At 43.2% G+C, this 27,974-nt stretch overlaps 1 protein-coding gene across 5 annotated transcripts in view; it reads left to right on the top strand.

Annotated features, from left to right (window-relative positions):
* ZZEF1 (zinc finger ZZ-type and EF-hand domain containing 1) overlaps positions 1 to 27,974 on the top strand; it is a 137,764-nt gene that overhangs the window by 61,759 nt on the left and 48,031 nt on the right. For all 5 annotated transcript variants that reach the window (XM_063598863.1, XM_024926259.4, XM_063598864.1 and 2 more), the window contains 16 exons: positions 2,472 to 2,631; positions 3,521 to 3,642; positions 3,751 to 3,873; positions 4,770 to 4,936; positions 5,021 to 5,102; positions 5,848 to 6,049; positions 7,750 to 7,898; positions 9,582 to 9,822; positions 13,266 to 13,345; positions 13,986 to 14,079; positions 15,693 to 16,161; positions 17,607 to 17,771; positions 21,228 to 21,347; positions 22,366 to 22,527; positions 24,176 to 24,305; positions 26,345 to 26,483. In XM_063598863.1, coding sequence (XP_063454933.1) covers positions 2,472 to 2,631; positions 3,521 to 3,642; positions 3,751 to 3,873; positions 4,770 to 4,936; positions 5,021 to 5,102; positions 5,848 to 6,049; positions 7,750 to 7,898; positions 9,582 to 9,822; positions 13,266 to 13,345; positions 13,986 to 14,079; positions 15,693 to 16,161; positions 17,607 to 17,771; positions 21,228 to 21,347; positions 22,366 to 22,527; positions 24,176 to 24,305; positions 26,345 to 26,483 — 2,605 coding nt within the window. The remainder of the gene's footprint in view (positions 1 to 2,471; positions 2,632 to 3,520; positions 3,643 to 3,750; positions 3,874 to 4,769; positions 4,937 to 5,020; positions 5,103 to 5,847; positions 6,050 to 7,749; positions 7,899 to 9,581; positions 9,823 to 13,265; positions 13,346 to 13,985; positions 14,080 to 15,692; positions 16,162 to 17,606; positions 17,772 to 21,227; positions 21,348 to 22,365; positions 22,528 to 24,175; positions 24,306 to 26,344; positions 26,484 to 27,974) is intronic.

Below are 27,974 nucleotides of genomic sequence, written 5' to 3'. Positions count from 1 at the left end.
CTACTAAAAATATAAAATTAGCTGGGCGTGGTGGCACATGCCTGTAATCTCAGCTACTCGGGAGGCTGAGGCAGGAGAATCGCTTGAACCTGGGAGGCAGAGGTTGTAGTGAGCCAAGATCGCGCCATAGCACTCCAGCCTGGGCAACGAGCGAAACTCTGTCTCAAAAAAAAAACAAAAACAAAAACAAAAAAAAAATTCAGATTTCTTAGCAAGTTCGTGGACTAATCAAATCTGAAAGTATATTATCTTTTTTCTGTGTTAATGATTTTTTAAATTTGCCTTTTTTTAAAAATATAAGGGATTTTCTTTCTTAAAATGTAGTTTATGCTCCAAGTGGATCAGTCACTTGGGATATTTGACAGAAAAAAGATTTCTAGATCCCACCCTAAGCTACTGATTCAAGATCTCTAGGGATAGGGCTTAAGAACCTGCATTTTTCTAAGCACCCCGAGAGATTCTAAAGTGATAGCACCCCTGTACTAGGAAACCAAGAACTATCTCTTTGGGCTAAATATGGGAACCAGAGAGTTGGAGGAGATTTTGTGGTAGACTAGTCCAAACCACATCTTTGAGGTATCTAATGATGTGGACTTGAAGGTAACTTTTCTTTTGTGGCTGATAACTTATCTTGTATCTTTTGACTGAACTTAGTGTCTTTAAATCTCTTACATTTTTGCGGGTGCCTTACTGTTTTGAGTTGCTGTTAGAGCCATGATTTCATTCATTCCCAGCTGCCTGGCATGATAGGCCATCAGCAGGTGTCTCCCCCAATTCACTGATGGGGACCTCAGAGCACCTGTAGGGTGCCTAGGTTATCATTTGCCAAGGTTGCTCTTAGGCTGACCACTGTTTAGATCTAGTATTAATTTAGATCTAGGGTAACGTTGACTTTATAAGCCTCAACTTTGTTTTTAATTAAAAAACTATGCTCTATTTTTTGCTGTCACATTAATTTTCTCTTACTTTCTGCTTTCTGGCTTATTTCCAGACTCTTCTGCCCATCTCTGAGTCTTCCTTAAAAAACTCACTTCAGTCTCATCAGTATGTGTTCTCGGCCCCAGTTAGCCATGGCTCATTCGAATCTCCATCTTTATTTCTGCATTTCCCATACCTTCCCTTTCTTCTGGAGCTCATCTACATTCTACCTGTTTCTCAGATCCCTGAAGCCTGAACTGAGTTCTCCCCCTCACCAGTCTTTCTTCTGTTGTTACATCATCAGTGCCATTGGGCAGAAAACTTCAGCATTCTCACCTGGTTCTCATAGGAGTCGATTCTGCCCCGCACATGAGGAGTGGGTAGGTGCTAGAGCCAGGACTGAAACCGGGGCTGTTTGACTCAGAGCCTTGTCCTCTTTCCGCTAGGTAAGATAGGCCAGATTTATTTAAGATGTACGTGGAGAAATGAGATAGCATTTTGCCCAAGAGAATTTCGCATAATTGTATATACCATTTGGAGATCAGATGTGTGTCTTTTCTTCTCTTTCACTTACCTGTGGTACAAAAGAAGTTACAGATATCATTAAACCTCCTTGCTAGAGATGCAGCTATTAATGTGTTTCCCTGAATTATCTTTCAGTAAAAGACATTTATGGTTATACTAAAGAGTTAGGGTTCAATCAGGAAAAAAAATTAAAGGTGATCAGAAATGTACCTGGTCTGAAATTTTTCTCAGGAATCTATCAAATTCAACAAATATCCACTGAATGCCTGCTGTGTGTTAGGCCCTGTGCTAGGAACAGGGGATACAGTGATTTTAAAAAAGCACAGTCTTGAGGAGCAAATATGTCATCAGGTAGTTGCAACAATGTGGCAAGTGTCAAGGACTAGACATTCCCAGTATCTTTGAGTCCATTTCCCTCCATCCACATGCCTTTTCATGGCTCACTCTCTTCCTGCCTTGCCAGGCGTAACCATCATCCCGAAGCTTGTGTTCACCGTTTCCTTGTTCTTCTTTCTACTTAATCCTACACAGCACATCTGTATTGCCTGGGTTGTACCTGTAATGGAATCATATAGTGTACAATCTTCCATATCTGGAGGTCAGATAACCCTTCAAAGAAACTTTTGAGAACAAAGGTGATGGTTAGAGAGCCATGGAGTCATGAATAATGATTTTTTTAAGGTGGGAGAGGTTTGATTAAAGGCTTGAGGGAAGGAGCCAGAGAAAGGACATTTTAAGATGTAAGAGAAAGAAGAGATACCCAGGGGGGTAAGGTTCCTGAGGTGGTAGAAGGAGATGTCATGTGGAATAAAAAACCTTTGTAAAGGTTCCGAAAAGCTGGAGGGAAAGGGGAGTTTTCGTAATACCATCTTTCTTGGTGACTGCTGGGTTGAAAGCTGTTTCATGACTGTTTTCCATGGCTATAGTTTGTTTTTGCTGGTGACAGCTGCTGCTTTAGAGGATGCCCTTGGCTATGCTCTGTGAATGGCCTTGTCATGAACACTTTCTGTTTGTCTCCTCCCTTGTAGTGCGAGCTGTTAATGCTCAGTGGGGCCCCAGGGGAGGTGGGCTCTGTGCTCTTCTCCCTGTTCTGGTCCGTCCAGGGCAGCCTGCTATCCTGGTGCTACCTGCAGCTGAAGAGCACGGACTCTGGAGCCAAAGATCTTGCCGTGGACCTTATTGAAAAATGTGAGTTTCAATATAAAATCCATGAAAACAGATGGCGTTTGGGTTTTGACTCTGAGTGTTCTCTTCTTTAGTAACTCATGCAATGAGTGTGCATATGGCTTTCTTCATTACGATTCAGATTCTTGGACTGGTTTGGTCTAATTAAAATAGAATTCAACAGCATGTCTTTTTGTCTAGAGTTTACTCTCTGAGTGTGGTGGTATGCCTAAGTATTTTTATTGTAGAATTAGATCATTTCACAGCCTAAATATTGCTTTTGCAATCATATAGCACTCTTACATGATGTCTCGCTCTTCAGGAGAGTCTATCCCTGTTTTAATCAAGTCATCTAAAAATGAAAGTCTTGAATTTTAAAAATCTAAGGTGTATGAGCATTGTGACCGTTGCTGATTACCGAGAATAATTAGATTCATGTTCTGTAAACTCACAGAAAATTATATGAAACCCAACGGGTGCTGACAAATTGTACGTGGAAAATGTAGTTCCATCAAACTTGGTCCCAGCAGCTGTGACGAAAACGCTTATATTGGGTCCTGCCACCTAGAGCTTGGCCTGTTAGATTGGTACACCTAATGCACGGGCTCATTGTAAACAGAAGGAAAAGGAGAGGCTGACAGCTGGGTTAGTCATGGAATTTCACTTCTACAAGTGCTCCTCTACTTCATCAAAAGACAAAAAAAAGCCCCTTTAAAAGTGAGTCTTGTACTGAAATTCGCACTGCTTCTTCCTCCAGGAGGAATGCATTAGGACAGCACTTGCTGGCCTTGTGGTCTTTGCTGTGGAACCCCCTCTGCAGCTTCCGGAGTCTCTTTATTCTTGTCCGTGGTGATAACCAAGCATGTGACATTTCTACTGTATAATATATTAATTATTTTCTTTGTTTCGGTAGATGTGGGGCAGTTTCTGGCAAGCATGAGAGCGATTTTGGAATCCCTTTTCTCACAGTACAGTGGAAAAACCATAGTAGAAAGATTATGTAACTCAGTGTTTTCAATGGCAGCTCGTCAACTGGTGAGAAAAACTAGCAGCTATTTGTAAAGAACCAGAAGGGGGTTGGGGGTCTGCATCCCCAGGCCCAGCCTAAGGTGGACGCTGAGTGCTTCATCCATCTTCCATTAGGTTATCTTCCTGCTGGACTTCTGCACTTTAGACATCCCACACTGCGTGCTCTTGAGAGAGTTCAGCGTCCTCACAGAACTCCTGAAGAAGCTCTGTAGTGGCCCCGAAGGAGGACTGAGGAAGGTAACTCGAGTCGGCACTTGAGCCGCCCCGTGTTCTCTCTCAGGAGTGATGGGACACACTTAGTGAAGTGGACCACGGACTGCAGATAGGCACAGCTGAGCAGCCTCTAGAAGGCTCCCTTGATTTTATCAGTGGGCTTGCCAACAAGGGTGAATGTCACTCCAAGTCGATGTGGCCTGGTCAGCATTAGAAAGGAGACGCAGAAAAAGCTGTAGAGATGAATCTCATCATTTTATAGTTGATGAAGTTATATAAAAACCATGTAAGTGAGTGACAAAATTGAAGTCTAGAAGAGAAAATGTATGTTGAAAGGCAAATTACATTTTGTCTTTAGAAGAAATTTCTCCCTTACTTAATTATACATACATAACGTTTAATCACTGTCTTGTGTGAGCTTCTTCTTGTGTGTCTTTTGTGTGCCACAGAGCACAACTCTGTGGCAGTAGAAAAGGCATTTATATTTAACAGGTAAAAACCAAAGGCCCCCCCCCAACCCCCCGCTCAAAAGAAAAGGGTAGGAGAGGAAGGGAGAGTAGATCCAGATTTGCCAGTGTCCCAGGTAGGAATGTGAGGTCTTTAAACTCCTCATTCAGTACTTTTTCCACTGGGAATTCACACTGGTAATGATTTGTAAGTAGTTCTGTCATAGCAAAAAGGTACAAGCTGGTCATGGAGTTTTTGTGTGTAATAAAAGCACATCTCCTCGGCTGCGTGGTGGATGTGCGTTGATCTGTGTGAAGATGGGAATGTCAGGTTTGTCTTCGAGCCCGCCTGCTGGTTTGTGCAGGGCTGTCAAGGCCATCTGCCTGGAGCACTGATAGAGAAATAGTCTGCTGCATGTGGCTAGGTGTCGAGTGATAGAACCTTTCTTTCCCCTGGCTCATTTGTTATCATAGCTGGATGTTGAGACCTGGCAACAGGAACAGCCTGTGGTGTTACATACGTGGACGAAGGAATCTGCCCACAACTATGAAAATAATTGCCATGAGGTATCCGTCTTTGTTAGCCCAGGGGCAACCTATTTTGAAGTGGAATTCGATGACAGGTGTGAAACTGAAAAAAGGTAAGACTTCTATATTCTTTCACCCCCAAGCGCTAATAGGTCAGCAATGAGAGAAGGAAGCTAATAGAGGTTATGCCTTCACAGGTATGATTATCTGGAATTTACCGACGCTAGAGGTCGGAAAACACGCTATGACACAAAAGTTGGCACTGATAAATGGCCCAAGGTGAGTGATAGTCCCAGAAAGAGGTACCTACTTCTGCACCAATGCTTTTCCTTTTCTCAGCCTTCAGGGGGCAGTAGAGGTAAGGTCTTTGAAGGGAGGCATTTATGTTACACGTTTGTGAAAGGAAAGATTTATATCAGAGTTTGACCAGCTATAGTCTGTCACCTGTTCTGTAAACAAATTTTTTTGGAACACAGCCATGCCTGTTTATCATTTATAGCTGCTTTGGCACTGCAGTGGCAGAGTTGAGTGGTTGCAGCAGACTGCGTTGTCTAGAGTAAATGAAGAGCCTTCATCCTTAGCAAGAAGGGCTGGTGGGCGTAGGAGGATGGCCCAGACCATGTGATGGAAGCCAAGAGTCTGCCTCACAGTTAGAGCTGCTTGAGCTCTTGGGCTGGAGGTTTAGTACTGCCTCAGACTGTTGACCTTCTCTCCATGGTCAGTGGTCTTGGCAGGAGCAGAGGCATGGAAATGTGACCACTGGCTGAGTAGGTAGTGGACAGATGGTCACCCCAGGTGTAGAAAGCTGAGCAGCAGTATTCCACCAATTCTCCTTCTTCATGGGGTGTGGCTGTGAATGGTCTGTTTCCGTCACCCCTTTGTACATTTCTCCGTTAGTCATTTTGGACATGTGGAAATAGAGATCAATTTTAAACTGAGATGTTTCTCGTCATGAAGAGCATGCTGATTTCTGAAGCACTCCTCCTCTAATCTGTCTGACCACATGATTTCTGTTTGTCTCTAGAAAGTGACCTTCAAGGCCGGTCCTCGGTTGCAGTTCCTCTTTCACTCTGACAGCAGTCACAACGAATGGGGCTACAAATTCACTGTCACTGCCTGTGGGCTGCCCGATGTTGCCGTGTCTTGGGGGCTGGATTTACAGCTCCTCGTCTCCCGGCTGATGGGACGCCTGGCTTCCCAGTGCATGGCACTCAAGTCTGTGCGCCGTAAGTGCACATCCCTGTGCTTTCCCTTCTTACAACCATGGTGAAGTGCAAGATGCGCGCTTGCCCTCTTGTAGGTCGTCTCCACGTAATGGCAGGGGGTTAATAATATGCCCTTTCAGTTTCCTTTAAACCGAAAGAATAAAGTGTCCACTCAATACCATTGTCACGAAGCTTTTTGCCTTAGACTTTAGAACGTAGCAGGAAGGCTGCCATGGGTTCTCTGTCTATGGAGGATAACAGCTTTTTTTTGGCAACATTGTCATTTTTTTGCAAGTAGGTGTAGGTATAGTCCAACCAAAAGGCAGGAGTATAGAATAAGTTGATTGCATATCCTTTAAATATGTGAATATTTATGTAAATATATGTAGATATGTGACTATGGATTTTGTTTTAAAGTGATTCATTCAGGGCTGAGCAAGGTGGCTCATGCTGGTAATCCCAGCACTTTAGGAGGCCAAGGTGGGAGGATTTCTTGATCCCAGGAGTTCGAAACCAGCCTGGGCAGCATAGTGAGATCCCTATCTTTACCAAAAAAATGTAAAAATTAGCCAGGTAGGCCGGGCGCGGTGGCTCACGCCTGTAATCCCAGCACTTTGGGAGGCCGAGGCGGGCGGATCACGAGGTCAGGAGATCGAGACCATCCTGGCTAACACAGTGAAACCCCGTCTCTACTAAAAATACAAAAAATTAGCCGGGCGTGGTAGCGGGCGCCTGTAGTCCCAGCTACTCGGGAGGCTGAGGCAGGAGAATGGCGTGAACCCGGGAGGCGGAGCTTGCAGTGAGCCGAGATCGCGCCACTGCACTCCAGCCTGGGCGACAGAGCGAGACTCCGTCTCAAAAAAAAAAAAAAAAAATTAGCCAGGTGTGATGGCACATGCCTTTTGTCTCAGCTACTTGGGAGGCTGAGGCAGGAGGATCACTTGAGCCCAGGAGTTAGAGGCTGCATGCAGTGAGCTGTGATTATACTGCTGCACTCCAGTCTGGGTAACAGAGAGAGACTCTTGTCTCTTAAAACAAAAGGAAAAAGATGTGTTCAGTATAATTGTTTATTTAATTCTTCCAGGGAACAAGAATTGCAGAATAAAACTTTCTACTGTATTTTATTTCTTGATCATTTCTTGAGTTTTTCCAATTTTAGAAGTAAAATATAGAAAAATTACATAGTGGAAAAAAACAAAGGAAAATAGAATCATCCTTAATCCTAACACTCAGAAGTAACTGATTTTTTAAATATTTCTCCAAGAAAGAAAGAAATAGCTATTAGCATTTTTATTTCCACCTATTCTTTTCTCTTTGCCTATTCTAAACACATCTATGCTGGATATTTATTATTTGCTACAGAATTAAGTTTACAAATTGTGAATGTTTTTCCATAATTAAATGTTCCTGAATGGCCTCGTGTTATATGCCAGAAATGGTTCATATCCTATTTTCAGCTTACTATAAACAGATTAGTCATTTCCAAGGTACCTTGTAACTGAAGTTGTTCCACAGAGCAGCAGTATTTCAGGACTTGCTGGTTTAGCTTAATCTGTGGTATGTGTTTACAAAGTATCACAATTACATTCTGGTATGTGGGTAAACTTTCTCTAAGTTTTAATAGTATCCATGGTTTTTTTTAACCTTTTCTTTCTCATTTCAAAGATTCTCAATATATTAAGGCAAAAATAGAACTCTCATATGTCTTCTTCTCTTTCTAGAGTTAGGAAGTAACATGGTAGTACCTCAGGCAAAAATGGCATTAGTCCTAAGCTCCCCACTGTGGAAACCTGTCTTCAGGCATCAGGTTTGTCCAGAGTTGGAATTAGAAGCAAGCTGGCCCACTCACCCACACCGGAATAGTAAGGAGGTATTTACTCTTCCGTTTTCTTTCTATTTAGACTGGAAACTGCCTGCAAGTATTTATTACTTTAAGTTATAAACACTTGTGTTTCTATCTTACTACCCGTATTAAGCAGTTAGCTCCTTGAGGCCAGAAACTAAACCTTGTTAACTTGTTAACGCCACCGTGTCCCACAGGGGCCAGTGTGCAATAGGTGTTCAGAAATACTGAATGCGTGACTTGGGTGAAATGTAGGAGGTGCTCAGTAAATCTTTGTTGATGGAGTTATCAGGCAAACAATTGAGTGTACTTCTAGTGCCTGCTGAGTCAAGCTTTAGAGCAATGATTTGTGCTATACCTTTTGTTCTCCTTAGAATTACAGCACATGATTTAGGTGTATAAGATTTTAAAAACTAAAAAGTTTGCCCTGTCTTTATTTTTCACCTCTCCTTCCCTCTATTTCTGTATTCTACTTTTCTTCCTTCCCCTCCCTGCCCTGCCCCACGTTATTCAGTAGTTAATTGCCAAATCCAGTGGCTCTTCCTCAGCTTCTGTTCTCCTTGCCTCTGTTAAATTTGGCTCCTTCAGACCCTCTCTTCTTTGGATCCATGCTAGTCCACTGTCTTCTCTTACATCTGACTGCCCACCTGCCTCCTTCATTGACTTTTCATATTCCTCCTTCCCTAAAGGGTAGGCTTTATTCAGGCTTTCTTCCCTTCCCCACAGCCCACCAAGACTTCATCCTCTCCACTTTCTTCTCCTGTCAAACATTGCGGCCCTAATTCCTAATATCAGTCTCCAGGTCTGGTTTTCTCCCCGCTCCAAGTACCTGTTTCCATCTTCCTGTGAGGCATTTCCATTTAAATGTCCTGACTCCCCTTAACTCAGAAGTGTAAAACCAAAGACCGGTCACTTCTGTGGTGGTCAGTGTTCCCCAGGCCTGAAGCCACTGCTCCCTAGCATCCCCTGTCCTCACCTGTCTCCCCATTCCTGTCCAGTCAGCTTGCAGGTCCTGTGGATTCTTCCTCATGATGTTCATCTCTGTCCTTTCCTCTGTCTGCATCTTTATCCGGGCCCTCATTCGCACCTGCCTTATGACATTGGTACCTACCAAGTTTTTTTTATAATCACTGCATTATCTTGTCATTCCACTGCCAAGCACCATTAATGGCTCCCCATTGCCCACAGGGTGAAGTCTAACTCCTCAATGTGACAGTCAAGGCTCTCTGCAGTCTCCTTTCACCTTACCTATCTGACTCTAGTTCCCATCACTCCCCAGCTGAGACTTCAGGCCAGGTCAGTCTCCCCACTGACTCGTAACCTCTGCTAATGGTTATGTTCCTCAGAGCCAAATCTGCCAATCCTTCAGGGTCCAGGCCAAAGCCCATATCCTCCAGGAGGCTTTTCTTAATTACTTTAACCTACCAGGATCTCTCTCCTTTGAATTCTCAGCACTGGGTATCCCTTCTAGGCATTTGGCACTTAATAATCTTTTGCTTTACGGGAATGCTAGTTCTAATGCTTTTAATGTTTTATTTATGTTTATCTTTTTTTAACTCATATCTCTGTCTGGTCTTCCTAAAATAGATTTAAACTTCCGGAGAGTGTTCACTGTGTTTTATACTTCTGCTTTAGCCTAATAGTTTGCTCAATAAATTATATTTTTTGAATGAATGTGTTAAATGTGATGGGTTTGTTTTTTGTTTCCAGGTTAAGAACATTCCTGACGACCCCTGCCGCCATTTTCTTCTTGATTTTGCCCAGTCAGAGCCTGCTCAGAACTTCTGTGGGCCATATTCAGAACTTTTCAAAGGATTCATACAGGCATGTAGAAAACAGGCCCCAAAGACAGATATAGTTGCTGGTTCCACTATTGATCAAGCTGTGAACGCCACCTTTGCTGCTCTGGTGTATCGCACTCCAGATTTATATGAGAAGCTGCAAAAATATGGTAACTTTATTACAGGGAATATTTTTGATCTGAAGGCTAATTGCTAAGTTTTAAGAAAGCCTATCTTAAGTGAACATTTAAAATATTTTAAAATATAAACACATTTCTATAACTGTAAACATCATCTTGTTGGTTCTACTTTGCCTATTAAAAGATTCATGGCCACTTTATGGTTAGCAGATTATAATGTGTGGCACCTAACCTTGAGTTGCAAAATTAGCAGGTAAATTATCTTTACCCAGAATTCTCATGGAAAACTGCTGAGAAATTTAATGGAAAGAAACCTTAACTTGGGTCCTGGTCCCAGTGCAAAAACTCAAAAGTTGTGCAGCTTCAGGTTAATCAGACGACCTTTCTGCACCTCAGTTTCTTTATCTGTAAAATTGGTTTAAGGGTGATTCGCTCTAACATTCTAAGAAATTCCAATTAAAACCACAGATGTTTAAGTTCTTGAATGTAGTAATAACCAAGGAGGAAGCTGTAGGTATTAACTATTACCTTTAGCTAGCTTGCAGCGCCTTCGTAGCATCACCCCACTAGGCTTCCTTTGCTGATAACCTTCTCCTCACCATCTCTTTTCCTCATGTCTCTTAGGGATGCCATCTCTGTATTTACCCTGCTTCCCTGCCGCCTAGCAGGACCCACACGGAGGGAGAGTCTCTCTCTACCTTCATACTAATTCAGGGGAAAACTGTTTCAAACCCTACCTAGAGATAAGGCATGGGTTTCCTAATCACCTGGCAGGGTATGTGTTCTCTACGCAGTGCAGGTGAAAGAAGCAAAAACAGAGCTTCCTTCCATTAGAGTGGGTAATTGACTGTTGCTCATTTTGTTTTGTTTTATTTTATTTTACTTTTTGAGACGGAGTCTCACTCTGTCACCCAGCCTGGAGTGCAGTGGCGCGATCTTGACTCACCACAACCTCCACCTCCCGGGTTCAAGCGATTCTCCTTCCTCAGCCTCCCGAGTAGCTGGGATTACAGGCGCCCATCAACACGCCCGGCTAATGTTTGTATTTTTAGTAGAGACGGGGTTTCGCCCTGTTGGCCAGGCTGGTCTTGAACTCCTGACCTCAGGTGATCCGCCCGCCTCAGCCTCCCAAAGTGCTGGGATTACAGACGTGAGTACCGCGCCCAGCCTCGTTTTGTTATTATTGATATTTTTATTCCTACCACCTTTATTGCTCATTTCTTTGGATCTCACATTGCAGAATTTATTTTCTGATTGTTAAAACATCTTGATTACATCCCCAAATCTTAATATCTCCTTTAAAAAGCTGCTCAAATAAACAAAACTGCGTTGAGACATGAGTGGTTTATGGAAACAAATGTCATATGGAAGAGTTTTTCTCTGCTGAGGAATCGAGGGGGTGATGTAACCCGTATGGTTTTGGCGGGGGGAATGTCAATATGTATTTTTGTAATCAAGTTATAGTAAGAAAGCTGGATAGTCTTTTTACTTGAAGGAATTTTCAGTAGAGGGATAAAAGCCTGTGGGTTAAAAGCTGAGAAATGGAAGGCTTCCTGCTGTGGGAAACTTCAGGCTGTGTTCAGATACCACATACCTGTTTGCAGAAGAGAAAACACACAGTCAACTGTGGGAACTCTACAACTGTGGGAAGTCGGAATGTCTTGCTGTGTGCAGGTTGTTTCTAGAATGCCTGCCATTGTTGGTTTGAAGGAGGCCAGGCTTGTCTTAGTTCTTTCTGTCTCTGCCTTTGTGATATAGATATTGATATAGATATTATATGTCTAAGGACTATTTCCGAGTTAAGACTGAACTACTTTGAGAATGGTCTTTGTCTAGTAAATTTGCTCATCTTTGTCTAAAAATTAGTCACTCTTTGGGGTTAGAAAGGGTGGGGAGGAGTTTTTCAACTTGAATATAAGCTGCTTGAGGGCAGGAACTTTGTTTTTCTCAGCGTAATATTCCCAGTGTCTGGTACAGCCCTGGCATATTCCAGGGCTTCAGGAAATACTTACTGCATCGTAACATAGATGCAAAAGAGAGCTTCATGCTGTTCTAGTATATTATCTTTTGGGTTTTAGCTGAAGAGAAGGGGCAAGCCTCATAGATCTTTCTTTAAAAATTTTTTTTGTTAGGCTGCGTGCTGTGGCTTACGCCTGTAATCCCAGCACTTTGGGAGGCCAAGGCAGGCAGATCACCAGAGGTCAGGAGTTTGAGACCAGCCTGGCCAATATGATGAAACCCCGTCACTACTAAAAATACAAAAATTTGCCAGGTGTGGTGGCAGGTGCCTGTAATTCCAGCTACTCGGGAGGCTGAGACAGGAGAATTGCTTGAATTGCTTGAACCCGGGAGGCAGAGGTTGCAGTGAGCCAAGATCGCGCCATTGCACTCTAGTCTGGGAAATGAGCAAAACTCTGTCTCAAAAAAAATTGTTATTTTTCTAATTATAAACAAAACCTGTTTATGTAGAAACCTAAGTATAGAAAAGCTTAAAATAATTATCAACTACAGTCTCACCACTTAGAACCTTTATGAACGTTTTTCTGTTTACCTGGACTTTATGTAGGTATATTCATATGTATGTATATTTGTATATATATATATGTATCCATACACATTTTATTTTTTTGTTTGTTTTTAGAGACAGGGTCTTGCTCTGTTGCCTAGGCTAGAGTGCAGGGGCACAGTTGTAGCTCACTGTAACCTTGAATTCCTCGTCTCAAGTGATCTTCCTACCTCAGCCTCCCTAGTAGCTAGGACTACAGGTGCATGCCGGTGTGCCTGGACAATTTTTTATTTTTTGTAGAGACAGAGTCTTGCTATGTTGCCTAGGTTGGTCTCGAGCTCCTGGCCTCAAGCAATCTACCTTCGGTCTCCCAAAGCACTGGGATTGGAGTTTGAAGCTGCAGGGGGCTATGATGGTGCCACTGCACTCCAGCCTGGGTGATAGAGTAAGACCCTATCTCTTAAAAAAATTTAAACAATAAGAATAATAAAAATAAAAAGTGCTGGGATTATAAGCATGAGCTGCTGCACTTGGCTTCCATGTTTTAAATATATAAACTCTCTTTAAATAAGATCATTTTATTTATACTGTTTCATAACCTGCTTTTTTACTTAATATACCATGAACTTTCTTCCATATCAATAAATACTTTTTTACTCACTGTTAATATTCTAAAATTTTTACTTTTAGTATTTTTTATATCTTTTAATATTTTACTCACTTTTAAAATTATTTCCATTTTAGAAATTATTTTGAAAAAAGTTAGTTTGAAATAACACAGGAACCCACACAGGTATTTGTGGCTTAATTGAATATTTTTTCCCCTGAGTCTCTCTTACCATCCTCAATGTGTGATTGTCAGGAGGACTTTTTCTGTACTTCAGCAGATTTAGATTTTTTGTGCTTAATGTTGCAGTAGTGAATTGTGTTACCTGAATGTAATCTCCATCTCTGCTTCTCTCCCCAGTCAACAGTGGAGGCAAAATAGCCCTGAGTGAAGAGTTTGCCCAGGTTTATTCCTTGGCAGATGGGATTCGAATATGGATGGTAAGATTTTCTTTGCATGTGATTTTGCTATATTTTAGGTTTTCTACCGTGATATCATGGAATTAAGATGAATTGTTCTCTTCTCAAGAATATAGCTTTAGGATTTTTGTTAAGCTAAAGTTTAGTGACATGAATAGATATAAAATAATTTAGAACCCTTGAAATTATAGTCTGGACAGTTGAAAATAGAGGAAACAGAATTTAGTTATCCCCTCTTTACATCCCTTCGTGGAACTCCGTAGAGTTGGCGGAACAGCATCGCTTTAGATACTAGGTAACCATGGCCAGTTTTAGGTCTCAGCATCACGTAGAGATGTCCCCTCATTCAGAGTAGAATAGGATGAAATTTTGGTTCAATCTGCAGCAGACTGGGTTTATGACCCTAGTAAGACTCTTCATTTCTCTAGATCTCGGCTTCTTCTTTATCAGTACTAGATAGGCTTTAGAGAAAGCCCCCTGCAGCACCAGTGTTCTAGAAATTTTTAAGTAATAAGGTTGTGAGTATTACAAACCCCTCTAAATGATACAACTGTAAAGTACTCTGTGGTCTCAGTGCTGTGTGCTTTTGAAGTAGTTTGCCATGGCTGTCCTTGCTTCCCTGCCTGGACAGCATAATGATGTGGCTCAAATTCTCCCCTAGTTAGAGATGAAGCAGAAGTCCCTGATGAGCCTGGGGAATGAAGCAGAAGAAAAACATAGTTCAGAAGCTACTGAGGTGAACCCTGAGAGCCTGGGTGAGTGTGCTAACACCAGCTGTTGTCCCTGAGCCTTCTGTTTTCATTTTAGGGCCTGGAAAACTAATTACTCACCTTCTAGATTATCTTAATTGAGGCTGTGTTGACCTAGGGAAAGTAATACAGGTGCTAAATATAGTATCCAAGGATGTATCAGAAATAGAGAAAATCCCAAAGAGGAGTAATGTTTTATTGACCTGCTCCAAATGGAACATCTTTCTAATCACTTCTCTTAGGCGGCATCGGGTCCTTTTTGAGCTACATCTTTTTTCTTTTTTGAGATGGGGTCTTGTTCTGTCTCCCAGGCTGGAGTGCAGTGGTTCAGTCATATAGCCCACTGCAGCCTCCCACTCCTGGGCTCAAGCAATCTTCCCGCCTTAGCCTACCGGGTAGCTGGGACATCAAGCAGGTGCCACAACACCTGGCAAATTTTTTTTTTCCTCTTTGTATCGCCTGTGTTAAGCAATTAAAAACTTTTTTTAGAGAAGGGGTCTCACTGTGTTGCCCAGGCTGGTGTCAGATTCCTGGCCTCAAGTGATCCTCCCACCTCAGCCTCCCAAAGTGCTGGGATTATAGGCATGAGCCACTGCACCTGGCCTTGTTATGATTTTAAAGTGTGCTCACACTGAATATTCAGTGAAATTAAAGAATTACTATTATTTTTTAAATATTATGGTTGTTATTTTTTAAAACTCATATATTTTTAAGAGAAATATGCTAAAAATTTTTACAGATAAAATAGTGTGGTGCTGGAATGTGTGTGGAAGTAATCCGGGGAGTGAGGGGTTGATGGGGGTGAAACAAGATTGGCCGTGAGTTAATAATGACGGAAGCTGAGTGACAGGTACATGGAAGGGTCCTTATGGTATTTTCTCTATATACATGTTTGAAAACATCTACCATAAAACTTTTTCTAAAAAGTGTGCTGATAGTACTGGCGAGATTTTGATTTCTATAATGAGATAAAATTTGATTCTGTTCTTCTATTCTGTCAGTAAATATGTGTATCACTTTTTTGTTTTTTGGTTTTTTTGTTTGTTTTTTTTTGGAGACAGTGTCTCACTCTTTCGCCCAAGCTGGAATGCAGTGGCATGATCTCGGCTCACTGCAGCTTCAACTTCTCAGACTCAAGCAATCCTTCCGCCTCAGCCTCCCAAGTAGATTATAGGCGTGTGCCACCATGTCTGGTTAATTTATTGTTTTTTTATAGAGATTGGGTTTCACCATGTTACCCAAGCTGAGGTATCACCCCAAGTGATCCTCCCGCCTTGGCCTCCCAAAGTGCTGGGATTACAGGCGTGAGCCACCACACCAGGCCTATATCACTTTATTCATGAAGCTGTCTCTTGCCCTAAATTGTGACGTTTAACTTATTTTCTCTACAGAAGTAGGCAATAAATTTAAACTTTTTTTTTTTTAACTTTAAATTCTAGGGTACATGTGCACAACGTGCCGGTTTGTTACATATGTATACATGTGCCATGTTGGTGTGCTACACCCATTAACTCGTCATTTACATTAGGTATATCCTCTAATGCTATCCCTCTCCTCTCCCCCCTCCCCCATAATTTTAACTTTTTTTTTTTTCAATTATGATTCTTGTTTGCATCTAGCAAAAGAGTGTATTGAGAAGAGTCTTCTATTACTAAAATTTCTGCCCACGGGCATAAGTTCAAAAGAAAGCTGCGAAAAGTTGGAGACTGCTGATGAAACCAGTCATCTCCAGCCACTCAACAAGCGTCAGAGGACGAGCTCTGTGGTGGAAGAGCATTTCCAAGCCTCAGTATCTCCCACTGAAGCCGCACCCCCTGCCACAGGAGACCGGAGTCCTGGCCTGGACACCCAGCCAAAGCTGCCATCCAGCAGTGGCCTTCCTGCTGCAGACGTGTCCCCTGCCACAGCTGAAGAGCCCTTGTCACCTTCCACACCCACCCGCCGGCCTCCCTTCACCCGAGGGCGACTCCGGCTGCTCTCCTTTCGATCCATGGAGGAGGCCAGACTGGTGCCCACAGTGAAAGAGAAATACCCTGTGCTGAAGGACGTCATGGACTTCATTAAGGATCAGTCGCTCTCGCACAGGAGGTAAGCCCATTGTTACCTTCCTGTCGCTTTCTCTTTTTAAGCCGTAGTTACCCAGTCTAGTCAGAGGCTTGAAGTTCATGTTGAAAACGAACAAATAATATTTAGGATAGATCAAGGCTTGTTTTAGAATATTCAAAAAAAGTTTTGATTTTTTTTTTTTTCTTTAAAGAAGTAATTTTTGGGTGGGCACGGTGATTCATGCCTATAATCTCAGCAGTTTGGGAGGCCAAAGTGGGAGGATCACTTGGGATCAGGAGTTCAAGACCAACCTGGGCAACATAGTGAGACCCCCCCACCCATCTACAAAAAATTTTTTTTAAAAATTAGCTGAGGCTGGGTGCGGTGGCTCACGCCTGTAATCCCAGCAATTTGGGAGGCTGAGGCAGGTGGATCACCCGAGGTCAGGTGTTCGAGACCTGCCTGGCCAACATGGTGAAACCTCCTCTCTACTAAAAATACAAAAATTAGCTGGGCGTAGTGGTGGACGCCTATAATCCCAGCTACTCGGGAGGCTGAGGCAGGAGAATTGCTCGAAGTTGGAAGGCGGAGGTTGCAGTGAGCCGAGATCACGCCACTGTACTCCAACCTGGGTGACAGAGCAAGACTCTGTCTCAAAAAAAAAAAAAAAAAAAAATTACCTGAGTGTGGTGGCACCTGCCCGTAGTCCCAGCTACCTGGGAGCCTGAAGCAGGGGGATCACTTGAGCCAGGTAGGTTGAGGCTACAGTAAGTCAAGATTATGCCACTTAACTCCAGCCTGGGTGATAGAGCAAGACTGTCTCAAAAACAAAAAAAAGATATTTTTTCATGTAAGATTTATATATTATACTGTTTATAAAGTATATCTCAAGAACGTACCATTAGAATTTTAAAAGGAAGCATTTTTTGGGTAGCTGCCACTTATAAAACTGTCTTATTTTAACCCAGGGAGAAATTTGGATTTGGCATTTTCTAGAAACATGGCCGCCCTATGTTACCCAGGCTGGTCTCGAATGCCTGGGCTCAAGGAATCTTTCTGCATCAGAGGGTTACAGGCATGAGCCACCACACCCAGCCAGGATTTGATATTTTCCAACAAAATTATTTGTTCATAGGCCTACATCTCTGGAAGTATTGCATGTTTAAGTTAGTGAGGAATTTCCTGTCCTAAGAATTAAGGCTTTGTCTCTATGGAAAGTGAAAATATCAATGTTCCTTTTTAATTCGTTAAGTTAAATAATGGGTTGTCGGACTTCTGGACAGTTGGCATGAACTGATTTGTAGTGCTGCTGAGTGATGACTTAAAAATAGTAAAGAGGTATTGGTACTCCTCCTACATGGTGTTTCTAATACCTCACAATAATATTTCCTCTTTGATATATGGCATCAGGGCTTTGGGGGGGATATTTTCCGTCTGCCCCAGCTCAAGAGTTTTCTGGGTGTTCCTGACTTGCATTGTGTCTCCAGTGTTGTGAAGGTTCTTTCCCTGAGGAAAGCCCAGGCCCAGAGCATCCTGGAAGTCCTGAAGATAACTCAGTACTGTGCAGAATCCCTTGGGCAGCCCCACTGCTTCCATCCACCTTTCATACTTTTCCTGTTGGAACTTCTGACCTGCCAGAAAGATTTTACCAAGTAAGTACAAAGGACAGGTCCAGAAGGAAAACAGCAAAGATCATTGTAAATAAATCCTGATTATCTTCTCTGATTAATAGCAGCATCATTTCTATGTAGGATACAAATGTACATTTTTGGTTAATTCATTCTCTCGTTCCAAGGAAAGATGGGTTATATCCTTTTAATATGTAACTGCCGGGAACATGTTTATTCCTCCTGGTGAGTTGATCAGGTTTACTTTCCAGATGGTGAGAATTGCATTCCTCATATACTCATGCATCGTTTGGCTCCTGGAAGCTGTGAGCTAAATATAAGGCTTACAGAAATGATATTAATCTGAGTACCTCAAAAGGTGGTTCTTAAGATTAACTCAATAAATACCTTTTGAGCGTCTAGTGTGCTAGAATGTCTTCTGGGTGTTATGCAGCAGTAGACAAGGCAGATTTTATATTATATTGAGGAGAGAGAGACAATAAAAAACCAAATAAATGAAAAAATACCAGATAGTGATATTGTTATGTGGTGATTAATACAGTGACCTAGTTTAGATGGTCAGGGAAGGCTGGCTGAGGAGATGAAAGCCAAGAGGTGAATGACCAGCTAAGATCAGAGAGAAGAGCCTTGAAGGCAGAAGGAACAGTGCAGAGGCTTCAGAGGGGGGAGTTAGTCCGAGGAACAGAGCGAAAACCAGTGTGGCTGACAGGGAAAATGGGATGGGATAAGATCAGAAAGGCAGGACGCTTATCACTATAAAGTATTTCGATTTTATGCCAAGTTGTAGTTGGGAAACCACTGGAGATTTTTAAGCCCAGGAGGATCACACTTTGTTTTATATTTATAAAAGGTGCCCCTGGCTACTGTGTGAAAAGAGGTGGAAATAAGAAAAGCAGTTAGGAGTCTGTGGCAGTAGTCCAGGCAAGAAATGATGGTGGTTTGATCCAGAGAATAATACTGGAGATGGGGAGGAAAGGATGAGATTCAGAATGTATTTTAGAGGTAGAATTGTCAGGACTTATGGTTGGATAAGATGGAGAGGGTAAATGAAGGAAAGGAATCGTGGGAAACTCCTAGGATTTGGGAGTGAGCAGCTGGTGGATAGTGATGCGTTCTAGTGAGGGAAAGAGTATGGAAGAAACAGATGGGGGTGAAAATCAAAAGTTTTGTTTTGGCCATGTTAAGCTGGAAATCTTTTTTGTAGAGATACGAAGTAAAGATATTGAGAAAACAGAGGTCAGCGTTTTAACTAAAGTTACGGAAAGAAGTCAGGACTAGGGATAGAATTTGGATGCAGTTGGCATGTAGGTGACATTTAGAGCCATAAAACCTCCTAGAAAGGGTGCGGAGATGGACAAGAAGGGGCCTGGGACTGAGCCTTAGGGACACTTCTTTACTTAGAAGTCAAGCAGAGAAAGGAGTGTCAGCTAAGGAGATCAAGAAGCAGTGGCCAGTCAGGTAGATAAAAAACCAGGGGATGCTGTTGTCCCAGAAGTCAAGAGAAGAATGGATCTCAAAAGATAAGAATGTCAGGTGAGTGCCCTTCCCTGGAAAAAAAAAAGATAAGAATGATCAGTTGTGTCAAATACTAATGTGAGAATTCGAAAGAGATAAAAACACACTGGATTTGGCAGCAGTCTTACTGGAGCCATTGGCCAAAAGGCCAGCGAGAATGAGGGTGATAAAATGGAGAGACTACAGACATTTAGTTTAAGAAATTTGGCCTCAAAGGGAGCAGAGAAACGGGGAAGTTTTTGGAGGGCGATGTGAGGTCAACTGAGGGTTTCAAAGAGATGTAAGAGTACTTCTGTGTGTTGGTGGGAATGAATCAGTGATAAGGAAACTTGGTGCAGGAAGAGAGGGGATAATTTGCACTAGCAGTTGTATAAGTTGAGAGATTGGCCTTTGATTGAACCAGGGAGGCTCTTATCTGTAGTAGTGAGGAAATAGGACACACAGTGTCCACAAGTTGGCTGGTAGATATTTGGTGGTGCAAAGGTAAGGGAATTCATATGTGATTGTTACTTTTCTTTCTCAAGATACCTAAGTTTCTCTTTTAAAAAGTAAAATATAAGGATAGTCATCAGAGAGAATGGAAGGATGAGAAGGAGGTAGTGGTGGCATCAGGAGAAGCAGGAAGGGGTTTTTTGGTGGGGGTGGGGGGTTGAGTGTTTTTTTTGTTTGTTTTTTGTTGTTGTTGTTGTTTGTTTTTTTGTCTTGAGACAAGAGTCTCACTGTGTCACCCAGGCTGGAGTGCAGTGGCATGATCTCGGCTCACTGCGGCCTCCGTCTCCCAGGTTCAAGTGATCCTCCTGCCTTGGCCTCCTAAGTGTGTGCCACCACGCTCGGCTAATTTTTGTATTTTTACTAGACACTGGGTTTCCCCATGTTGGCCAGGCTGGTCTTGAACTCCTGACCTCAGTTGATCCGCCCGGCTCAGCCTCCCTAAGTGATGGGATTACAGATGTGAGCCACCATGCCTGGCCTATGGGAAGGTTTGATAGTAATGAAAATTGAGAAAGGAAAGCCAGTCTACTGAATTGCCTGACAATTTTGAGGGCTTATTTGATCACTATGGTTGCAAATTTAAAGTCATACTAGTCAGCTTGCTTGTGTGGTGTTTCCTCCACGACATTCAGCTGTTTTGATATAGGTATAAGATTTCTCAGGCAAGTACATGGAGGAAGGAAGGGACACAGGAGTTAGTGTTTGCTAAGGTATGATTATGGGCCATGGTATCTAAGCTGAGAAGGGGGCAGAGAGAAAGCATGGCAGGAGTAGTAGATGGTGAACATGAGGCAGCGTCCTGGGCTGACGCCCGCTGGTATTGAAGAAAAGGCTGCTGTTGGAGTCCTACCTGGGTGAGCAGGAGAGCTGGGGTCAGAGTAGGGTGCTCTGGCATCAGTGTGTCAGAGATGATGTCATCACATGATAACAAGGTCCGGGAAATGACCATCAAACTAAGATGGCTAAGGGCGTGGAAGAGAAGATCACTGGAGATGCAGATGGAAGAGAATTGAGGGAAAAAGGAATGGAGACATCATTTTCATGGATGTTGAAGTCACCAAGATGGCCAGGATCATGGTAGAAAAGACAGTGAGGTTGGTGCCAAAGTCATCAATGAAGGGAGGCAGAGGGGTGAGCGTGATTGTGTGGAGAGGATCAAATGAGGTCATTTGTGAAAAATACTTAACACAGTATCTGGCACCCAAGTAGTGGTGGGAGGGATGGGTTTATATTCACAAAGAAGATCAATAATCTCATCTCCATGCTTCTGGGTAACTCTCTTGAGCCCGTCAGAGGGATTCACTTGCTGTTTTGTGTGTTACCTTCTATAGGTATTATATTTGTATTTACTTAAGTTCCTGTGCCGCTTTGTTCAGCTGACTGCCACTTGCTCTTTTTCATGTAAGAAATCATTATTATTAAGAAAAAGATGTTCTGGCAATTAAGTGAATCAGTGATTTCCTCTGTTTCTAGTTATTTTGGACACCTGGAAGGCTGTGGTGCTGATCTACACAAAGAAATTCGAGACACTTACTATCAACTTGTTCTGTTTTTGGTCAAAGCAGTTAAAGGATTTAGTAGCCTAAATGACAGGTACTGGATAACTTTTATCATTTCTAGAGAAAAAAAATGTATTTTTTTCTGATTATAAAAGAAATATATGTGCACTGTCAAAAATACCAAAAAGCACAAAGAACAAAATAAAAATAACCTCTAATGTTACCACCTAGAGAGCTAATCACTAATGTTAACTTATTCGTATATTTTCTCCCAGTCCTTTTTCTGTCTGGTGTGTATATTTTCTTTTTAAGGGGATGAGTCTGGGTTTTTCTAAGAATTTATAGCCTATTATTTTCTGTTTTGGTATATTAGGGATTTTTTTGGTTTGTTTTGAGACGGCCTCATGCTGTCACCCAGGCTAGAGTACAGTGACTCAATTGTGGCTCACTGCAGCCTGGACCTCCCAGGCTCAATTGATCCACTCACCTCAGCTTCCTAAGTAGTTGAGACTACTGGTGCATGCCACCATGCCCGGCTAATTTTCTTTATGTTTTGTAGAAATGGGATTTTGCCATGTTGCTCAGGCTGGCCTTGAGCTCCTGGGCTCAAGCAGTCTGCCTGCCTCGGCCTCCCAAAGTGCTGGAATTACAGTCATGAGCCACCACGCCCAGCCAGTATATTATGTATTATGTACAGTTTGAAAACGAGTATAAAGCCATTTCCCAGTCCTCTTAGTAAATGGTTTAGACATAAGCCTTAAATCAAATGATTCTTCTGTAAATCTAAACTGCATAACCTTGGCTAATTTGGAGCTGGCCCTGATCTTGCAGTTTATCAGAAGGTGATTTTTACTTCTCAGTTCTTTACCATAAGATACCCCTGTGGTGGTCCTGGCAGGGTGGAAACCTTACTTTACACTTTTCAGAGTTATTTTATGTAAGCTTTGAAGGATGTTTGTGTGGAGTGTGAGGAATTTGAAAGGAACCCAAACCAGCAATGTGAAGTTCCCTTCTGCTTTCAATTGCAAACCAGGTCACCTACTTGAATTGCTTCTGTTGCCTCTGTTGGTAATAAGCAGCTCTGCTAATGGTCACTTTCACGGCCCCTTTAGGTCCTTGCTCCCTGCCTTATCCTGTGTTCAGACAGCCCTGCTTCATCTTTTGGATATGGGCTGGGAACCCAGTGATCTCGCCTTCTTTGTTGATATTCAGTTACCAGATCTCCTCATGAAAATGTCACAGGAGAATATAAGTGTCCATGACAGTGTGATCAGGTAAGAGCACGGTCCTGCGCTCTGCAGTTCCTAATGTAGGTTATGAAACGCAAGGAACATAGTGGGGGCGTTAAGAGCACAGACTCCGGAGCTAGACTGTCTGTGTCATATCTTGGCTTTGCCACATCCTAGCCGAGTGGCCTTGCGCAAGTCTTATAATCCCTCTGTGCCTCAGTTTCCTCATCTTCAGAGCTGGAGATAACAATGGTGCTGCCTCCAAGGCTTGTTGTGATGAGTACCTGAGTTATATATTTCAGTGTTTAGAACCACATCTGGCATGCAGTAGAGCTATGTACATTGATGGTGGTGAACTCGTGAGCTCTGAGGCCGAGAATCCTCTGCATTTTGGTGATCTTAGTATAGCTTGCTGAATTGGGAAATCCTTTTCCATAATTTTTGTTACATGTGTATGTTACAAGAAGTTAGCCACTCTAACTTCTTGCACATTATAAGGACCTCAGTTAGAAAAAAATCATGTATGAAGGGTTTTTTTCCTCCGATTTGGCCCATATCTCTCCACTCTACTCAAATCCACTTCCCTATTTGCGGCCATTCATGTGTAGAAAAGAGGAGAAGGGGAGGGGGAATGCACTAAGAGGAGAGAAGTGGGAAGAAGTGAATGAGTCAACACCAGGATAGTCTCCACTCTCTCAGGAGAGCTGTTCCAAGGGAAAAGGGGACAGAATTAGAGCTGTCTCTTTAGTTCACGAACCTCAGCCGTTGCCTCGCTGTTGGAGCTCCATTGGCAGAGACGGGGCAGCACTAGGGGGCATCAGCTTGTGGATCTTGGCTGTGGGCCTGCTCGCGGTTTCTCGCTTTGTCTCCCTGCACGCCACAGTCCTCAGGGAAGGAAGCACGCCCTTTACAGCAAGCCCTCGTGGCACCTAGCGCAAAGCTTAAGTATGAGTATAGGCCTAAAACCATTTTGTTGGAATGCATGAATGAATGAATGTGTATTTATAGCTTGGTAGATATTTTGTATTTGCTCCTAAGCAAATCTTTTTCTGTTTAAAGTTCTATTTGTTAAAACGAGCTATAAACTGAAATTATGGAAATTTACAATTTTGCATCCCAAAGGAACTTATAAGATTATCTACCTGAAGCGCTTTATTTGAAATGAGGAAACTATGGCCATACCACCCTGAATGCACCTGATCTCGTCTGAAATGGGGAGACTGAGGACCAGGGCTGAGTCATGTGTCAAGGTCTCACAGCAGCTGGTGGTAGAGCTGAAGTCACAGTGTCTCCTGATTCCCTTCTCATACTGATTCCACCAGGATATGCTGAGCGTGTCTAAATCAGACTAAAAAATAATAATAATAATAACTTTATTTGGCCCTAGTGCCTGGCACATAGTAGGTTCACCATAAATGATTGTCCAGTGGAATTATGCCATGTGGTACAACCTTTCAAACTCTTAATTTCTCATCCCTTATAGTCTACTCTGGAAAGGGCTTCTCCTTCTTTCTTGGCATATATCTACCAAATATTTGACAAATCCTGGGGCTTTGAAAAGCAGTTGACCTTTCCCTCTCAGAAGCTGAAAAATGCCCGATATAATAGACCTATAGACACAGGGTCTGCTAACCAGTACTTTCCTTGGTGATTGGGAGAGGCATGCTTTTCTCTCTTTATGTCCTTCTTTCAGCCAATGGAGTGAAGAAGATGAGCTTGCTGATGCCAAGCAGAATTCAGAATGGATGGATGAGTGTCAGGATGGCATGTTTGAGGCCTGGTATGAAAAAATAGCCCAGGAAGATCCAGAGAAGCAGAGGAAAGTAAGACCTCTCAACTAGAGTACTCTGAAGTGATTTGCTAGGAGTTTGGAGAGGAGAGTTTGCCTGGGGGGGTTCTGGCAGGCTCTTTCCTGAGAGGGCTGCAGGTGGCATTCAATACCCTAGTGAAGGGGTCCCCAACCGCTGAACGCGACCGAATGCAGGCTGTGAGCAGCGGGCAAGCGAGGGAGGCTGAGCTCCGCCTCCTGTCAGATCAGCTGCGGCATTGGATTTTCACGGGAGCCTGAGCCCACAAGAAACCGCGCATGCGAGGCATGTAGTTTGTGCGTGAGGGATCTAGTTTGTGCGCTCCTTATGAGAGTCTAATGACTGATGATCTGAGGTGGAACAGTTTCATCCCGAAACCATCCCCCACCCAGTCCTGTGCAGAAATTGTCTTCTACGAAATTGGTCCCTGGTGCCAAAAAGGGAGACTGCTGCCCTAGCATCTGGTGTTTAACCTTTAACCTGAGAGGCTATAAATCCTGATTTGACTACACTCAGAGTGGCTCCCTCCCGTAGAACTAGACTCATTGGAAAATTGGCTCTTAAAGCTGATGTACAATATGAGGTGCCAATTTACTAATTTACAGTGAGAAATAGAATTGCTGGAGGGCCTGGGCTCTAGTGTCCTTGGAGCAGCACATTCTCTTCCTGTAGACAAGCAGCGTGGGCAGCCACGTTTCCATCAGAAGGCTGCCTGGTGAGCATGGGAGCAGCCGTATGTATAGAGAGGGCATCAGAGCTGCATGATTCGGATGTGCAAAGGCTCAGGTTCAGATAGCCCACTGTGTCCATCTCCACGTCAGGTGTTAAATCCATCGCTACCACATGTGCCAAGCATCTGCTGCCTCAGATTCATTCATTTTCTAAGTATCGAGTGCCTACTATGTGCCAACCACTTTGTTCACATAGCACCACTGTGGTGCTTGGATGGAGCTTGCCAAGTGGGCCTTTGTGGCTTTTTCTCTCGCATATGTTAATACCTTTTGGGAGTTCTGTAGTTGTAAGGTGACTTGGCATATTTGCTCTGGTCTACTGTATGACTTACTGATTTAGATCCCTCATTTCCAGGCCCTAAAGAGAAACAATACTGTAGTCCAAGTACTTTCCAGTAAAGCAATTTGTTTGCTCATTAGACAGTTCCCAGACTATCCCTGCAGAAAGTTTGCCTGTAAGTGCCAGGGACAATACTCCTTTTGCAGTGTTTCCTGTATCTGTGAACACTACCATCGTCCAACCACGTACCCAAGCCAGAAACTTTCTTCCCTTTTACTGATCCCTATATCCAGTCGGTCACCAAGGTTTCCCACTTCTGCCTCAACACCTCAAATCTACGCACCTTTCACCATCCCGCCTACCACTCAGTCCCAGCCCTTATAATGTGCCATGGGGTTCCTTTAACACTTTGGTCATGGTCAGTCTCCCTGAGTCCAGGCTTGCCCCTTTGATCCATTCTTTCCTCAACTTCCAGAAGAGCACTCCAGTCCGATCACATTACTCTTCTCTCTAAAAACAATCTGTAACTCCTAAGACTGATATGCAAGGCCCTTTGTGGTTTAACCTTTCTCTCTTCATCTGACTATTCCCCTCTGTACTGTATTCGACACACTGAGTCATGCCAATTTCATAAACCTGTCTCTCATCCCCTTTTTGCTGTCTGTCAAATTTGCTATTCCTATCTGACATGCCCACCTCCCTTACCCCGACCCGTCTAGTACCTGTTTGTCCTTTGGGTCTCACCTGAGGAATTATCTCCTTTGGAAAACCTTCTTTGACCTTCTGAATACCCATTGGTAGCCATAGTCCTCTGTCCTCTAAGCCTCCTGCAATTTCCTGTGAAAGCACTGGTCATACTAAATGGTCATCACCTCCTTGATGGAATTCCCAACTAGACACTGAGGAGCTTATTCATTATCAAATCCTAGCACTTAGTACAATGCCTGGAACATCTTCAGTACCTAGTGAATGGAGGAATTGATTAGTGAATTGTGGCCACCTTAGAAAATCTATCAGTTAATTGTATGTGTTTGGCCTTACAGATGCACATGTTTATTGCTCGCTACTGTGACCTGTTAAATGTGGACATCTCTTGTGATGGGTGTGATGAGATTGCCCCCTGGCATCGATACCGCTGTCTGCAGTGCAGCGACATGGATCTCTGCAAAACTTGCTTCCTAGGTAAATTTCATGAACTGGGTACGCCGTATCCAAAGGCTATATCACTTCTGATTTCTATGATCTTGTCATTTTTAAAAACTCTCAGTGTACTAAATCAAAGTACTGCCCAGTGGTATTTTCTCTGACTTCTTGGCGAACGTGAGCCTTATCTCCTCTACTAAATGAAAAGCTCCACAGCCCTAATATCTGTCGTGCTTCCTTCTTCTATCATGCTGGGTGTAGCCACTTAATAAACACTCGGGACCAGTGTATGTATGTTCAGTGGAGTTTTCAGGAAATAGTGTTTGCTTCTGAATCATGCAGTGTTTACATGTAGCAAAATACACACGCACACATATACAAGCAAGCTTCAAAAACCCTCTCGCACACTTGACTTCTAGGTGCTGAGGTAAAACAGATGCACAGTAGTGCACACCTGACTGGCCTTTTTGTGCATGGCCCAGTGGTAAGAGACAGCCCTTGCCCTGGAACCATCTACAGTCCAGCAGGAGGACTGGACAGATCCACAGAATGTCTATTCCAGTACAAGAATGTGTGTGCTGAGTTATAAATGAGGGTACAGATTGTTTCTGGAAAAGTTTAGAAGCAGTAGCAGCATTGCTGCAGGGAAGGCTCGTGAAGGAGGTGGAATGAGAATTGGTTTTTGAAGAAAGTTAGAACTGGACGATGTGTAGGAAACGTTGGGGATGGTATCACCATCAAGGGCATAGCAAACCCTGGGACAGAGGAGTGTCTGTAGTGACTTTAGATGGCCATGCTGAAATGTTTGCCCAACTAAGTGATGGATTAAGACAGGTGGGGCCCCCGACTGTGGGACCCCAAGATACTAGGCTAAGGAGTTTGAATAGTCTAGAGACAGCAGGGAAGGTTTTTGAAGTAGGTATTATTAATAACATGATGAGAGCTATGCTAGAGGAAGGTGGTTCTGTCGGTGCTAAGAGTCTCCTTTAGGAAGTCAGTCACAGTATTCACACAGGCATGGGAGCCTGGACTGGGTTCATGGCAGTGAGAATGAACAGAGGTGGGCCAGGCGCGAGGAGCATTCTGCAGGGTCCATGACAGAGCTTAGAGTGAGAAGGGCCCAAGGGCCTTAGAGTGAGAAGGAGACCAGTGCAGCCCATCTCTTTCCTGACTGTTATTCTCTCTCACTCACTGGGTCTGGGTCTGGTTTTTTCTTTGTTTCCCCCTCCCCGAGACAAACTCTCACTCTGTCACTCAGGCTAGAGTGCAGTGGCACCATCTCAGCTCACTGCAACTTCTGCCTCCTGGGTTAAAGTGATTTTCCTGCTTCAGCCTCCCAAGTAGCTGGGAGTACAGGTGCCTGCCACCACATTTGGCTAATTTTTGTATTTTCAATAGAGACGAGGTTTCACCATATTGCCCGGGCTGGTCTTGAACTCTTAGACTCAAGCGATCTGCCTGCCTCGGCCTCTCAAAGTGCTGGGATTACAGGCATGAGCCACAATGCCTGGCCCTTTTTTAATTTTTTAA

This window comes from Pan paniscus, chromosome 19 (genome assembly GCF_029289425.2).
Source record: "Pan paniscus chromosome 19, NHGRI_mPanPan1-v2.0_pri, whole genome shotgun sequence".
NCBI classification, from domain to species: domain Eukaryota; kingdom Metazoa; phylum Chordata; class Mammalia; order Primates; family Hominidae; genus Pan; species Pan paniscus.
This window is presented reverse-complemented; position numbering and strand designations above follow the sequence as displayed.